At 37.0% G+C, this 16,902-nt stretch overlaps 1 protein-coding gene across 2 annotated transcripts in view; it reads right to left on the reverse strand.

Annotated features, from left to right (window-relative positions):
- The window catches only part of PTPRR (protein tyrosine phosphatase receptor type R), a 373,668-nt gene that overhangs the window by 157,837 nt on the left and 198,929 nt on the right, over positions 1–16,902 (reverse strand). For both annotated transcript variants that reach the window (XM_043965210.1, XM_043965209.1), the window contains one exon: positions 741–1,003. In XM_043965210.1, the coding sequence (XP_043821145.1) occupies positions 741–1,003 (263 nt within the window). The remainder of the gene's footprint in view (positions 1–740; positions 1,004–16,902) is intronic.

Raw genomic sequence — 16,902 nt, forward strand, 5'->3', positions numbered from 1 at the left:
CAGTCCAGCTGGGAACAACGTTAACCTTAATGGTTCTAGGTCTGCACCACAGCTTTCTTACAATAGTCCCAGTTAGTGTTGTGTGACTAGGATAGAGGGGTGGCTAACTCACATATCCCCAGCTTGTGGCCCACAACACCAGCAAAACTCCAAGATATTCATCACCACAAGATTGAACACCACATGTCAAATTTAGGGGGTGGTTCCTGGGCTGGAGACACAATAACTCCTGAAGCCTTCTACTGGCATATAGATTAAAACCAGCTTCATTGGAGAAACTGGACTATCTGATCACCGGAATTCACTATGAGGTTTCAAATCATGGTTCATCATTGTAAATAATTTGTGTAGACAGATGAAATGAGATTATCAATATTCTCAGAGACCATGTTGTTCATTCGCATTGGAAGAGAAACAGAAATGGAACATGGTAACGTTTCAATTCCTACCTTAAGTGTGATGTCTGAAAGACCTACTTTTCTCTTGATCATACAAGAGATCAGTACCCATAATGTTTGCTGCTTTGACAAATCAGCAGAATCCCATGTGATTAAACAGCTCGATAAGCCAAGTCTATAAGACCTGCCCCTCTGGTGGCAAGAACTATTATTTCTGAATATCTTACAAATATTCCCAGGTGCCATTAACAGACTATATCAATCAGTGAGGTCCAATTCAACAGTACCTGTGTAGTCAGAGTGTAACTAAGCCTGAAAGTGGGTTGAGAAACACTCCCTTACCTCTCCTGAAGTCCTACAGGCTTCATTTTGAAAGGCGATGGACTGGAGGAAATAGCAGGTTTGATTTCAGGAGTGCATCGGCCTTGGGGATCCACTATGACATTCACCACTTTTGGGGTGTGCTCAGGTTGGACCATGCTGTTGACCGTCTTTGTGTCAGATTGGGTGGCCTGTAATGGGATGGGGGAGAGGTGGATCTCTTGATTTTTCTCTTTGTCTTGTCTTAGGGAAAGCTGAAGTTTTTCTTTTAATCTGTAAAGAACCTGTAAAGAGAGAAAAATAGAACAGCAGTTGTTCTCCCACTTATATAAAAAAAAATTATAAGAATAGAAAAGAAAGTCTTTATCATTTCCTTGACTTATTCTGCATTGAAAGATAAAGCAAAATGAGATTCATTAGTTTAAATGAAGAAAAGGTTTTTGCATTGTTTTCTCAATTGCTAGTAGGAATTTTTCCCAAAATGATGTTTGTAATATTATTTACTGTGTGCATAACATGTTAATTAAACATGCAAAAGAACTTGTTTCCAAAAAATGATTTTTCGAAGTAAACTCGGCTTATTTTTATAATATCAGTATATATCACTGTTTTAAAAAAATGATAAAAGAAAAAACAAGGAAGAAAACTCCCATAAAATATGGGGAGAAAATGCATTTCATATGAGAGTAGTGAGAAGCAGAATAATATAATGGAAAGTGTCCTAGATTTGGATAAGAGGGACTTAGTTTTAGATGTTTGTTGTGCTTCTTTATTTTCTGAGTGACCCTGGATTGGTCACTTTCATTTTTCTTTAGCTTCTTCATCTGAAAAAATGAGGGAGTTGTACTGCATAATCTGTAAGGAGTTTTCTAAAATTGTCATCCTGTGCATATATCTAAATAGCAAAGGAGTAAAATTCTTTAAAATATTTTTAAAGGATTTTCTTTCTGCACCTGTGATTTCACTATGAAGATTCCTTCTACCATCATAGACCAGCAGTAATTCTGTACCTCACATATTTCTTTGCAGCAGCTGCATCCCTGCCAGCAGTTCTTTGCATCTTCCTTGGCACGCAACGCAATTTTTTGCATAAATATTGACTAATTGATGAAAGCATCAGTGAATAAATGAATGATGACTGAACATTCTTGGACTACTGAATTTTTTAAATTGACTATTGCTTGGACTATTGAGTTTTTAAAAATGGAAAAGCAGATCCCTCTAAATGAAAGATGTGGCTATAGCTATAGTTTCCCTGTCAAATGCTAAAAGATCAGAAAATGAATGGAACAACCTGTCCCGAGTCAAAAGACAATTTTTCTGCTACAATAATCTCCAAATCCTTAGGCCTTTTGTTTCTAAACTACAGAATTAAAAACATTAAAGATGAAAACACTCAAGTTGAATAGCACCTAAGCAGTGAGGTTTTAAAATACTGATTGCCTTCAACTTCCAATAACCCACTCAAAGTGCTTTGTCCCTGCTCCACAAAAACAAACCACACATTAGAACAATATAAATTGGATGGTTCATCTGCAGGAGACTTCTTTCAGCTGACTGAAAAACTAAATGATATTCCTACAATTCTTATTAAAATAGGACAGAATGTTTTTCGGAGCAAACAAGCCACTTTCCTGAGTAACAAAACAAATACTTTTGTTCAACAATGATTCCAGTCAACAAACGTTTATTAAGCTCTTACTCTGTGTAAGTCACTGTCCTAGAAATATAAAAGTAAATAGGATTCAAGTCCTACTCTCAAAGAACTTTTAACACAACAGAGGGGAAACATACATAAACAAGTAGTTATGTTATAAGAAGACCTCACAAAACCCTAATCCAATACCTCACCATTAGGTGAAGGTGACACGGAGTTCTCAAAGACCATGCCTGTGGGTTACAAACTTTAATAGGTTCTACCATAGTAGAAAGGCTTTTAGGATGATTCTGGTAACAGACTAAATTTTTTTCTTAATATTGAGAGGAAATAAGGAAGGATCTCAATACATTGATTTAGTGTATCCCCTGGGGAAACCTTCTGGGAGAACATGGACAAGAGTCTTACAGAATGGAAAGACATTGATGGATCAAGACCTTGATCATTCGAGGATCTATCTAAATGACATAACAAATGCATTTGAGCATGCTGAAAACAAGAGAGAATATAATATAGTAATTGAAAAGGAGAAGTCTAGGCAAAATACTATATCATGGGGGGCAGCTAGGTGGCACAGTGGATAAAGCACCAGCCCAGGATTCAGGAGGATCTGAGTTCAAATTCAGCCTCAGACACTTGACACTTACTGGCTGTGTGACCCTAGACAAGTCACTTAATCCTCATTGCCCCGCAAAAAAAAAAAAATGCTATGTGATTGATGACCACTGAGCAGAAACTGCAGAGGTTATGAAAGAGTATAAGGTGGTAGCATATGGCATAAGCCCTGAAAGGAAGCCTAAAGCTGATAATGTTCTCTGTCACTCAGACTTCCCTAGACCACTTTGTCTAGGTTACCCTTTTTAACCCCACGATAGCCTACCTAGCGTCATGCTTATCTGTGTACAAATTGTATTTTCCAGTAGAATATAAGTTCCTTGACAGCTGCGTGGTACAGTAGATAGAGTACTATCACTGAAGTTTGGAGGACCCGAGTTCAAATCTCACCTTAGAGACTTATTAGCTATGTGACTTTGGACAAGTCATTTAACCCCAATTGCCTTACTCCAAAGTAAGGCATCCGGGGCTATCTCCAGTCATCCTGATGTGTATCTTGCCACTGGACCTTCGTGGCTCTAGAGGAAAGAATGAGGATGGTGACTTCATACAATCCTCTCTCACTTAAATAAATTCACTGCAAGGCATGATATCACCTCCCAGTGTCATGGTTATCTTTGAGAATGAAGGACAAAGAACAAACAACAACAAGTTCCTTGAGGATAGACTGCATCATTTTTTATCATTATTTCTTCATTACCTAACAGAATGCCATGCACAGAAGAGACAATAAATGTCTGATTAATGGGGTAAGGGTCAGAGGTAGCATGATGTTAAAAAAAGTTATAGAGATAGGAGGAGGCAGAACAAGAATATGCCAAGGAGTTTGGCTAGAAAATAAAGGGGATGGGGGAAGCTAGGTGGCACAGTGGATAAAGCACCGGCCCTGTATTTAGGAGGACCTGAGTTCAAATCCAGCCTCAGACACTTGACACTTACTAGCTGTGTGACCCTGGGCAAGTCACTTGACCCTTATTGTTCTGTAAAAAAAAAAAAAGAAAGAAAGAAAAGAAAGGGGATAAATTGAAGCTAAAGCTGGAAACATACATTGGAGCCAGAATATAGAACTTGACTAGAAGGGTCAAGAGTGCATTCTTTATTCATGTAATGGGGAACCCCTGAAGATTTTTGAGTAGAGTTTCACAAAAAGAATTATGACTTAGGACAATTGGACAGCTGTGTAATAGATGGATTGGAGAGAGACATCTAGGGTTGTCTAGTATTTAACTGGAAATATGGGACTTTAACACCATGGAGAAGCTATGTGGGGAAATAGAGAGTTGGGAAACTTCCATATAGAGGTAATACATGAATGTGCAAAGGAGTACATGAAGGATCTGTCATTTCATCAGCAGAAGGAACTCCTGTTATGGGTTCTTTCTCCACCAATGTATATAGAAATTAGTCTATGACTTAAGTTCTAGAGAATCATCTGTGACATGAAGTTAAGTGACTATGTAGCTAGTAAGTGACATAGGAGGAATTCTCATGGTATAGTGGGTAGGGTACTAGACTTGGATCAAGAAAACACAAGTTAGAATCTAGCATCAAATATTTATTGGCTATTTTGACCATGAACAAGTCACAAAAACTCTGCCTCGGTTTCCTCATCTGAAAGATGAAGTCCTTGATGACCTCTAAGGTCCTTCCATCTATAAATCTATAGCCTATGATCCTTCCTCCATTGTTATTTCTAATTCTAGCCATTTATTCCTAATTCCATATTGAAAGCCAGTGTGGGTTGATACAGAAGGGGTTATACAAGAGTAATCAAACTAAGAAACCCTAGCCTCTATGTAAAGGTGGTAATTAGTAAGAAATAATTGATTGCATTGTGGATTTTGTAAGAAGTTCTGGTCTAAGGATATTAATAAGATTTTCTGGAATCTTTTTTCTTCTGGAGTAAAGTGTTTATCAAAGATAAAAATATGGCATCTGAGGAATAACCATCCTGCCTCAGTTGCATTTCATAGTTAATTTTATGCATATACATGTGTAATGCATACACATGTATAAAATACATGTACATATATATATATATATACATATTTAAAAGTTTATACAAAGTTACACCAAATCCTTCTCGACTAGTTTATAAATAAGACTGGATAAAGAGACTTTGTCCCATATTTTGCAATCAGTCATCTACTCATTTTATTATAGGTCAGAGGTTAATTCCCCAATTACTCTTTCTTTGGCATGTGCACACTACACAGTCGTTTCAAAAGCAAATAGCTTCCATTGTGAAATAACTGAACAGGAAAACTTGGAAAATGAATAAAGATGTTTATGGGTTACCCTTTAATAAATAACCAAATGAATTCTCCAACAACTATTATATGGAATAAACTCATGGAATCTCTTCAAAAGGTTTGCCCCTTATGCTAATCCACTGTTGGTGGAGTTGTGAAAAGATCTAACGATTCTGGAGAGTGATTTGGAACTATGCCCAAAGGGCTATAGAACTGTACATACCCTTTGATCCACCAATACCACTGCTAGGTTTATATCCCAAAGGTATCCCCCAACATAGAAAAAGACCATATAATAAAAAAAACAAGGGGAAAAAACCCTAGTATATGGAAGAGATATAAGAATTGTAATGTTTTACCACAGAGAATCAACAATGGAAAAGTAACAACAAGACAAAAATATCCTTGATGTAATTTAAACTGCATTAGGGCAGGGTGTGTTTAATTTCTGTCTTTGTATTTCTAGAACATAGCACAGGACTTCATGCATTTCCTATTGTGGTTGTTTTATCATTCAGTCATGTCCAATTCTTCATGATCCCATGGACCATAGCATGCCAGGCCCTTCTGTCCTCTACCATATCCCAAAGTCTGTCCAACCGCATGTTCATTGCTTCCATGACACAATCTATGCATCTCATCCTCTACTATATTCTTCTCCTCTTGCATTCAATTGTTCCCAGCATCCAAGGCTTTTACAATGAGTCCTGTCTCATGTGGCCAAAGTATTTAAGCTGCAGCTTCAGTATTTGTCCTTCCAGTGAAGGATGTTCTTGTTCAGTTATGTCTGACTCTTTGTGGACCCATTTAGCACTTTCTTTGCAAAGATACTGGAGTGCTTTGCCATTTCCTTCTTCAGCTGATTTTATAGATGGGGAAACTGAGACAAACACGGTTGTGACTTGCTCAGGGTGACATAGAGAGTAAGTATTTGAGTCTTGATTTGAACTCAGGTCTTCCTGACTGACTCTGGGCCTGGTGGTCTATTCACTGCACCACCTAGCTGCCTCATCCAATAAATAGTCAGTTAACTTCTTTAAGTATTGATTGATTTGCTCTCCTTGCTGTCCAAGGAATTCTCAAAAGTCTCTTTCTGTACCACACTTTGAAAACATTGATTCTGTCACCATTTTCTTTATACTCCAACTCTTACAGTTATCCATTACTACTGGAAAAAATAGCTTAGGCTATACAGACCTTTGTTGGCAAGGTAATATTTTTGCTTTTTAGTTTTTTGTGCAGATTTACTATAGCTTTCTTTCCAGGAAGCAAAAATCTTCTAATTTTATGAAGTCACTGTCTGCAATAATCTTTGAGCCCAAGAATCTAAAATCTTGCACTGCTTCCATTTCTTTTCTCTCTATTTGTCAGAAAGTAATACAACCAGATGCCATGATCTTAGGTTTTTTTAAATGTTAAGCTTTAAGCCAGCATTTACAATCTCCTCTTTCACTCTCATCAAGAGCCTTATCAATTCCTCTTTACTTTCTGCCATCAGAGTGGTATTGTTTACATATCTGAGATTGTTGATATTTTTCCCAGCAACTTTAATTCTAACTTTTGATTTGTCCAACTTGGCATTTCACATGATGTCTCTGTAAATAGGTTAAATAAATAAGGTGACAATGTACAGACTTATTGTACTTCCTATCAGTTGTTCCATGTTTGGTTCTAACTGTTGCTTCTTGTCCCACATACAGGTTTCTAGGAGACAAATAAGATGATCTGGTACTCCCACCCCTTTGTAGACTTGACATAATTTTTTCTGATCCACACAATCAGAGGCTTTAATGTAGTCAGTGAAGCAGAAGTAGATAATTTCTGGAATTCCCTTGCTTTCTCCATAATCCAGCACATGTTGGCAATTTGGTCTCTAGTTCCTCTGCCTCTTTGAATACCTTCTGGTAATTCTTGTTTGTTTGCTTGTTTGTTTTTGCAGGTCAATGAGGGTTAAGTGACTTGCCCAGGGTCACACGGTTAGTAAGTGTCAAGTGTCTGAGGCTGGATTTGAACTCAGGTCCTCCTGAATCCAGGGTTGGTGCTTTATCCACTGTGCCACCTAGCTGCTCCCAACTTCTGGTAATTCTTAATCCACATATTGCTGAAGCCCAGTTTGCAGAATCTTAAACATAGCTTTGCTTGTGTGTGAAATAAATGATTGCAATTGTTTGATAATTTGAACATTCTTTGGCACTGCCTATCTTTAGGATCGGGATGTAGATTGACCTTTTCCAATCTATTGCTCACTCTTAAATTTTACAAATTTGCTGGCATATTGATACTTTAACAGTATCATCTTTTAGGATTTTAAATAGTTCATCTGGAATTCCATCACTTCTACTAGCCTTATTATTAGCAATGCTTCCTATGGCCCACTTGACTTCACTTTCCAGGATTTCTGGCTCCAGGTCAATAACCACACCATCATGGTTATCAGTGATGTTAAGATCTTTCTTGTATAGTTCTTCTGCATATTCTTGCCACCTCTTCTTATTCCCTTTACTTCTGTTAAGTCCCTGCCATTTTTGTTTTATATCATGCCCATTTTTGCACAAAATATTCCCTTGATATCTCCAATTTTCCTGAAGACCCTCTTGCCTTTTCCATCCTATTGTTTTCTTCTATTTCTTTGTAATGCTCCTTTAAGAAAATCTTATGACTTCCTTGCTATTCACTGGGATTCTGCATTCAATTAAGGATAGCTTTCCCCTTTCTTCTTCCCCTTTCCTTAGCTTTTTGTAAAGCCTCATCGGACATAGTAGTCACTAAATAAATTTTTGACTAGAAATCCTAATCATTGTTGCTATCCCAGATGGATTGGGCTGCCTCAAGAGAGTAGGTTCTCCATCTTACGAGTTTTCCTAGTGGAAGCTAGATCATTTCCTGTCAGTGATACTGTGGAGAGATCAGGACCCTGTTCAGATACTGGTAGAAGTAATTAATCTCTGGAATCCTTTCCAACTCTGAAATTCTCTGATTCTATGAATTCCCCAAAGTCCGATGAGTTGTTCATATATGCAGGATCATAGGATTTGGAGCCAGAAGAGACCCTAGAAACTACTTAGTTTAGATGAGAAAGTCAAGGCCCAGGAAAGTTAAACAGCTAAAGTTCATACAGGTTATCATAGAACTGGCTAATCAAGCAAGGAAGCAAGCAAATAGCATTTGTGGATTTCCAACCAAGTGCCCGAAGACACCATACTTGGCCCTAGGGATACAATGATTTCTTCCTCAGTCTCTCACATCCCAGGACAGAGCATATTCAGTTGCCTTAACTTCCATGACTCTAGTCAACATCTCAAATCTGTATGACAGTGGAAAATATGTCTTTTGGGGACCAAAAGGGGAGAGTCAAATTTAGAAGACTAACAGGTCTATATTTAATACAGTTTGGATCACATTTGAAGGGAAAGACAGGTTTTCATTTCAAAACTCATAAAAAAAATTAGACCATAATGGATCAAAAAGAGGAGCTTTTCTTTTCTATGGACTTTGTTTGAATTTTAGAAAAGGGATAAAAAGTAAATTGGCAGGGCAGCTAGGTGGTGCAGTGGTTAGAGCACCGGCCCTGGAGTCAGGAGGACCTGAGTTCAAATCCAGCCTCAGACACTTAACACTTACTAGCTGTGTGACCCTGGGCAAGTCCCTTAACCCCCATTGCCTCACCAAAAAACAAAACAAAACAAAACAAAACAAAACAAAACAAAACAAAACAAAACAAAACAAAACAAAACAAAACAAAACAAAACAAAACAAAAAGTAAATTGGCCTGGGATTGGTAAAGGGGAAAGGAAAGAAAAATTCAAGTGAGAGGATGTAAAGAAAGGGAATCCCAAAGGCATGCCCCAAGAGAGAAAAAGATCTATTTATACAAATATATTTCTAGCAGCTCTTTTTCTGGTGGCTAAGAATTGGAAATCAAAGGAATGCCCATCAATCGGGGAATGGCTAAACAAGCTGTGGTAATGATGGTGGTAGAATATTATTGTGCTATAAGAAAGGACAAGCAAGATAATTTCAGAAAATCCTGGAAAGACTTGTATGAATTTATGTATAGTGAAGTGAGCAGAACCAAGAAAACATTGTGTAAAGAGACAGGAAAATGTTTGATGAAGAACTGTGAATGACTTAAGAATTCTTAGCAATACACTGATCCAAGATAATCCCAAAGGACTAATGATAAAGCATACTATCCACCTCCAAAGAAAGAACTGGTATCGATTGAACACAGATTGAAGCATGCTATTTTTCACTTTTTTTTCATTTTTCTTTTATTTAAACTTTTGGTACAAAATGACTAAAATATTAATGTTTTGCATAATCACACATATATAAGCCATATTTGATTGCTTACTGCCTCAGGGGTGGGGGAGGGGAGAAAGGAAGAAGGGAGAAAGATTAGAACTCAAAATTATAAATAAAAATGTTTATTATTTTTAAAAAAGAAATAAGAAATACAAGAATAAAAAAGAAAGAAAGGGAATCAACGTATAGCAAGAGAAGTATATTCCAGGAAAAAGAGAAATAGAGAAGCAGATATGGGAAGAAGCTAAAAACAACAACCAATACTTTTCATACAATGATACCCTTGAGTAAGAATTATGTGAAATTATTTATATTTTTAAAAATTATTTCTTTTATGGTCAAAATTGTCCAGTAGATTTCAAAATCACATTACTGATCTGTTGTCATTTTAGTTATCTAAAATTCAGGGATGTTAGATAGAGGTGCTATAATATAGGGGGGGCAGCTAGGTGGTGCTGTGGTTAGAGCACCGGCCCTGGAGTCAGGAGGACCAGAGTTCAAATTTAGCCTCAGACACTTGACAATTACTAGATGTGTGACCCTGGGCAAGTCACTTAACCCTCATTGCACCGCAAAACAAAAGCAAAAACAAAAAACAATATCGGGGATTGGCCTTGAAAAATAGCCTTGAGTCAGGAAGACCTGGATTTAATGCTTGCTTCTGATACCCAACAGTTCCAAACTGCTCTTCAGAATGAAACAACTCACATTTATAAAGCATTCTTGAGTTTGTAAAAGGCTTTATATAACATGCTATAATGCGAACTTCATAATAACCTTACAAGGGAGATACCACTACTATCCACATTTTACAGATGAGGAAAGTAAGGCCTAGATAATTTAATTGACTTGCCCAGGGTCATACTGCTGGTATGTGTTGAGAGAGGATTCAGATCCAGATCTCACTAATTCCAAACCTAGCATTTTATCCACCATGTCATTGTCTCATGGTCATTTCCTAGAATTTTTAGAAGCTCTATCATCAGCAAACAATTTTCATTAAGCAGTCTAAATTATGTGGCAAAAGCAACAGTGACCTAGGCTATTTTTCCCCATCAATGTACATTTATGGAGTGTTCACCCAGTGTTCTCAGCATGCTTTTTGGCCTTAAGAAAATTATATCACACTTTTGGTTTCAACTATGAAAACGCGTAACGACTTAAGAAATTTTTTTGTCTGGCGTGAAGATGATCGCTACTGATTTGACTTTCCAAAGCTTTTCCCACTGAGCCAAACAACACTGTTTTTGTTCATTTTCGAAAACTGTTTTCCAATCCTCCTGCCTTCCCTCAGTTCCCTCCCTTTCCCTCCCTTCCTCTCCCATCCCCAGGATGTTGCTACCTCCTCAACTGCTTTATAAACCACATGCTGTATCTAAGGACTTCATGTGAATGACAAATGATGTTCTTTCTATTATTGATTCAAGTTAAGGAATTAATTATTCTTACTCATACATTCCTTCCACCTAGAACTGCCTCAATGGAATGGAAGTCGCCCATACACATTTTCTTGGAAAATTGTCGGTGTCTGACGATTTGTCACTTCACCCACTCTACACTCCCTTTTGAGAGGTGCTAAACAAACCACATATTTGAAAATGTCATGCATGTCTAATCGGGTGCTTGGAAGCTTCTGTAAAATTCTGTTATTTGGAGAACATAAACAATATGCTACATTATGAAAAGGCAGCCTAGTTTTAAGTTATCATGACAGAGGTGATATCCAAAATTTCTTTTTAACTCTAAAATTCTATTTTCTGTTTTATTTTCCCTCTTATTGCATTCGTTTACCTACTCAATTTCTGTATAAAATCATACACTTTTCATTTCTCTTGATTATGACTGAACTCTGTGGTATATAAGGACATAAATAGACCATTTGTAAAGTTCTTCTATAATAATGTAACATTGGAAGAAAATTCTGAGTTAATTTCTTTTTTCTTTTAAAGTGAGGCAATTGGGGTTAAGTGACTTGCCTGGGGTCACACAGATAGTAAGTATCAAGTGTCTGAGACTGGATTTTGAACTCAGGTCCTCCTGAATCCAGGGCCAGTGCTCTATCCACTGTGCCACCTAGCTGTCCCTGAGTTAATTTCTTAATTCCCTTTGACAATGGGGGAATAAGAATTAAAATGTGCACAGTTAGCATATTTTATAAAAAAAAATCACTCGAGCAAGTCCCAAAATTTTCTTCTGAACAAAATAATTAACTAAGGCAATAAAACAGACACTGGCAAGTTTGACTTTATAATGAATTATTGCAAGTAGCTCAGAAACTCCCCAAATAAAAGGGTTAGAGACCAGACTTGTGATTTCATTAGGATAGGTGAGGAAACTTTTTAATTGATGAATATTGGCACCTTCTCTGCAAGTTATAGTCTTAGTTGAGAGCTTCCCCTCAAGTGAAGAAAGGTTAAATACAGTTCTTTGTGACTTTGAGGTAATTAGGTGGCTCAGTAGATAGAGAGCTGGACCTGGAGCCAGGAAGACCTGAATTCAAATCCAGCCTCAGACACTTACTAGCTGTGTGACCTTGGGCAAGTCACTTCACCCTGTCTGCCTCAGTTTTCTCATCTGTCAAATGAGTTGAAGAAGGAAATGGCAAACCAGTCTAAGATCTATTTTTTTTTTGGCAGGACAATGAGGGTTAAGTGACTTGCTCAGGGTCACACAGCTAGTAAGTGTCTGAGGCTGGATTTGAATTTGTGTCCTCTTGAATCCAGGGCCACTGCTTTATCCACTTTGCCACCTAGATTCCCCTGACCACTCTAATATCTTTACCAAGAAAACCCCAAATGGGGTCATGAAGAGTCAGACATGACTGATAATGACCAAGCAACAACAAAACTGCAGTGTGCCTCCTTGAGAGGTTAATGGTTTCCCCATCCTTGAAGGTATTCAAACAAAAGAGAAATGATTACTTACTGTATGTATTATAGTGGGGATTCTTCTCAGTAAAAATTGAACAAGATGACTGCTGAACACCCTTCCACTTCTTGAATTCTGTGATTCTGTGGTTTGAAGGGCACAGTGAGGGACCCCCTATCTACGATGGCAACCCACTGCATTTTGGGATAACTTTAATTGTCAGGAAATGTTTCTTTATACTAAGTCTAAACCTGCCTCTCTACAACTTACAGGAATTTCTCTTCAACCCTCCGGGCCAAGTAGAACAAATCTAATCTATCTTCTATATAATGGGTCCTTTAAATACTTGAAGGGCACCATCATGTTCCCCATAAGTGTCTCTTCTCTAGTCTCAACATTTCTCCAGCTCTTTCAACCAGTCTTACAAGGCATGTGCTTGTACCATTCTGATAACCCTTATTTGGTTAGGCATACTTCAGTTTGTCATCCTCTCTTCTATGACACCCAGAACATGTCCTGATCAATACTGAATGACAAAACAGTGTTGCAGCTAGGTGGCACACTGGATAGAGCACTGGCCCTGGAGTCAGAAGGATTTGAGTTTAAATCCAGTCTTAGACACTTACTAGCTATGTGACCCCGGGCAAGTCACTTCACCCTGTTTGCTCCAGTTTCCTCATCTATAAAATGAGCTGAAGAAGGAAACGGCCAACCACTCCAGTATCTTTGCCAAGAAAACTTCAAATAGGGTCATGGAGAATCAGACATGACTGAAATGACTAAACAATAAAAATCAATGCCATTTTCCTTTGTCCAAAGTCAATCCTTTGAGGAGTATGAATTTTTCTATAACTATCAGTAATTCTCTCCATTGTTATTTGCTACTGTCAGAAACCCAGAGTTATTTTGGTGGAAAGTGATATCTCATCATATATTAGATCCTGACTTTAGAATAATCTGGCCTTAAAGCTACTATATATAAAGCTTCTATATCTATATCTATCTACATATAGATGAGAATATAGCTACTATATATATATATAGCTACTATCTATATATCTATATGCATACACACATGCATGCACACAAGTGACTTGCAAACTTAGAAAGCGTTTGGTGTAGTGATGGGCTTCTTAACCTTTTTTATGTCATGGAACCTTTAGCAATATAGTAGCACCTGTGGATCCCTTCTCAAAATAATGTTATTGAATACATGAAATAAAATTTGTAGGTTTACAAAGGAAACTAATTTTATTGAAATATAGTTATCAAAATAGTTGTAAATTGTAATGTAGACCTATCTTGAGGTAGGTCTAATAACTTGAGTAATTCTGAAGTAGTGTTATACATAAATAGCAACAACTATAATGTGACATGAAAATATAGGATTTTAATTAGAGATAAAAACCCGAGTACTGCTAATAATAATGTTATTTGTCCCTACATTAATAATTGAAGGAAATGATAAATTTAAGGTAGAGGTTAGTGAAAATAAAGATGTACATCATCAGATTGCTAGGGGTGGGGCCCAGATTTGATGGTGTGGGTAAATCATTCTGTAAACATTCATTTATTATTACTAGTACTAGTACTACTACTATTAATAATAATAAATGATCTGAAGAGGAAGTTTGCACTCTGAAATTGGATTCAGGAAGATCTGGCTTTAAATTCTTCTTTTTTCAATTACTAATTGTGTTACCCTGAGTAAATCATTTCACTTTTCTGGGCCTCACTTTCTTCATCTATAAAATGAGGGTGCTGGACTTGATTCCCAGATTGTTGGTTTTTTTGCTTCAAATTTATCATCCTATGTGGTCATCACCTTATTTTTGTCACCTGGCATTATTCATTAATACTCCCTCTCCTGAGTAGAGAGTTTAACTGAAAGATTAGGACCCTTTGAGTAAAAAAAAGGAGAGGGGGAAGCTGACAAAAAATATAATTGAAATCTACAAATAATTAAAGGATAGAAAAGAAAGTTATTGATATTATTATTATTTGTAAATTATGTGGAATACGCTTTATCCCACTCCTCCTTCCCACCCAGAGACTATTTCTGTGTGTATATATACATGTGTGTATGTATATGTAACTACATACACACACTTGTGCACACACATGCATGCACACTTACACAGAGGCACATATTCCCCTCTCTTTCAATTCTTGACCAATTATCTCAGAAAATGATGTTTTAAAACTCTGAGTAAAAAAAACAACTCTAGTCATAGGCGAAAAGTAGAGAAATAATTAGTGCTTGGGTTACACTAGGAGTGGAGAAAGGAAATGTCAGAAGTTTTAAATTGAAATGATATATAAAATAACCAATACCAAATCCCCCAAATGACCAGAGTCCTCCATCAGAAATCTCCCTTTTCATCTTCCTCTACTTAAGCATTTTTTCTCAAGAACCACTATATAAAATAAATAAAATGATTTTTCTTGCTCTTCCTTGTCCTTTTGAATTGCTAGTATAACAGTGTTGTTCTCAATTCAATTCAGCAAATATATTCCCTGTAATTTTTTTTTTTTTGCTAATGAATTGTTCCTGCTTTATCATAGGTTGAGCAAAGCTATTGTGAAGTAATCAGGGAATCTATCCAACATTTCTAATGTTGATTCTATTGGGAAGATGAATTTCAAGTTCCACACAACTGATTAACAAAATCAATTTCTGGTACACAATGTGTTGGTGAGTTGAGGATGGGGTGGATCACCTGTTGAGACAATAATTTCATGAATTTTCTACCCAATACAGGACATACTCTTTTATTTTATTTGTTGCAAACTTTCTTATCTTGTGTTTTAAGAGATAAGTCACATCCAATAAGATAATATTTGTAAAGCACTTAGCTTTACAAGTGCCTGGCATATAGTAGTTGCTTAATAAATACTTCTTTCCTTCTTTCCTCTCTTCCTTTTTTCTTTCCCTAAGGTATACTGAGTATATCTTTTTATAGTGCTAGTATTGTGGGGGATGTGTGGGGTGGGTTTGTGACTATATAATTTCATTATTCTTCTTCATCTATAGGTAACCCTCCTACAATATTTTTTAAATTAAATTTTATTCTCCCTCCTACCCTCCAATTGAGAAAGCAAGGAAAACAAAACCCTGTTATAAACACTTCATTATTATTTTTAAAAGTTATACTAATCTTAATTACCATCAAGAAAAAGAAATGTGCAGAAATATGAACAAAAAGTAATAATGGTGCATGAAATTTATGAGTGGGTCTTTTTAAGTCTTAGAGAATCTAAGAAGTCATAGGAACAAAGATTTGTTGTTGTTTGTCCTTTGTTCTTGAAGAGGACCATGATATTGGGAGGTAATATCATGACTTGCCATGAATTGGATTCAAGTGAGGAAGGGCAGTCACCAGTCACCAGTCTCAATCTCTCTTCCCTAGTCATCAGGGTCCAGTGATAAGATATACATAAGGATGACTGGAGATGGCCCTGGACGTTTGAGGCAATTGGGGTTAAGTGACTTGCCCAGGGTCACACAGCAAGTAAGTGTCTGAGATGAGATTTGAACTCAGGTCCTCCCAACTTCCGGGCCAGTAGTCTATCCTTTGGGCCACCTAGCTGCTTCAGAACATAGATTTAGAACTGGAAGAAACTTTAAAAGCCACCTCGTTCAACCCATATCTGAACAAAGAAAGATCCCTTCCTTAACATGCTAGACAAATGACCACCAACCTTGCTGGATGACTTCTAGGGAGAGGTGACTTAATAATAACTATTAATAATAGCTAATATTGATATAGCACTTTAAAATTTGCAAAACTCTTCACATATTCTCTTATTTGACCCTTATAACACCCCCAAGAGGTAAGTCCTGTTATTTCCCACATTTTACAGATGAGGAAATTGAGAGACAGAGAAGCTATTACTTGCTCAGGGTCACACAGCTGGTAAATATTTGAGGTAGGATTTGAATTTGGATCTTCCTTCCATGTGAAAACAACTCTCTCATCTGCCTACAGGTCCTCTCTTCTGTAGGAGAAATATTTTCCAAGTTTCTTGAACTGATGCTTATGTGAAATGATCCCAAGACCCTTTATCTGCCTGTTGAACTTCCCCAAATGTTCTTTCATTTATGAATGTCCTTTCTAAAATATGGTACCTGAACTGAACATGATCCTCCATAAGTGGTCTGTCCACAGAGGAGTACAGGAAGACTAATATGTCACAAAACAGTAACAAAATGCTCCATTCACTTCTATTCACTCTGGAATTTTTTCTCTGCTTTTGTTTTATTGTTAACTTCAATAATACAGGGTATCCTAAAAGCCTTGATGCAATTTAAAGCTGTTGTAGTTTGTTGTTCAGTCAGGTCTGACTCTTCGTGACCCTGTGGACCACACTGTCCATGGTATTTTCTTGGCAAAGATAATAGAGTGGTTTCATTTCCTTCTCCAGTGGATTAAGGCAAACAGAGGTTAACTGACTTGCCTAGGGTCATACAGTTAGCAAGTATCTG

Source organism: Dromiciops gliroides, chromosome 5, assembly GCF_019393635.1.
Source record: "Dromiciops gliroides isolate mDroGli1 chromosome 5, mDroGli1.pri, whole genome shotgun sequence".
Taxonomy (NCBI): Eukaryota; Metazoa; Chordata; class Mammalia; order Microbiotheria; family Microbiotheriidae; genus Dromiciops; species Dromiciops gliroides.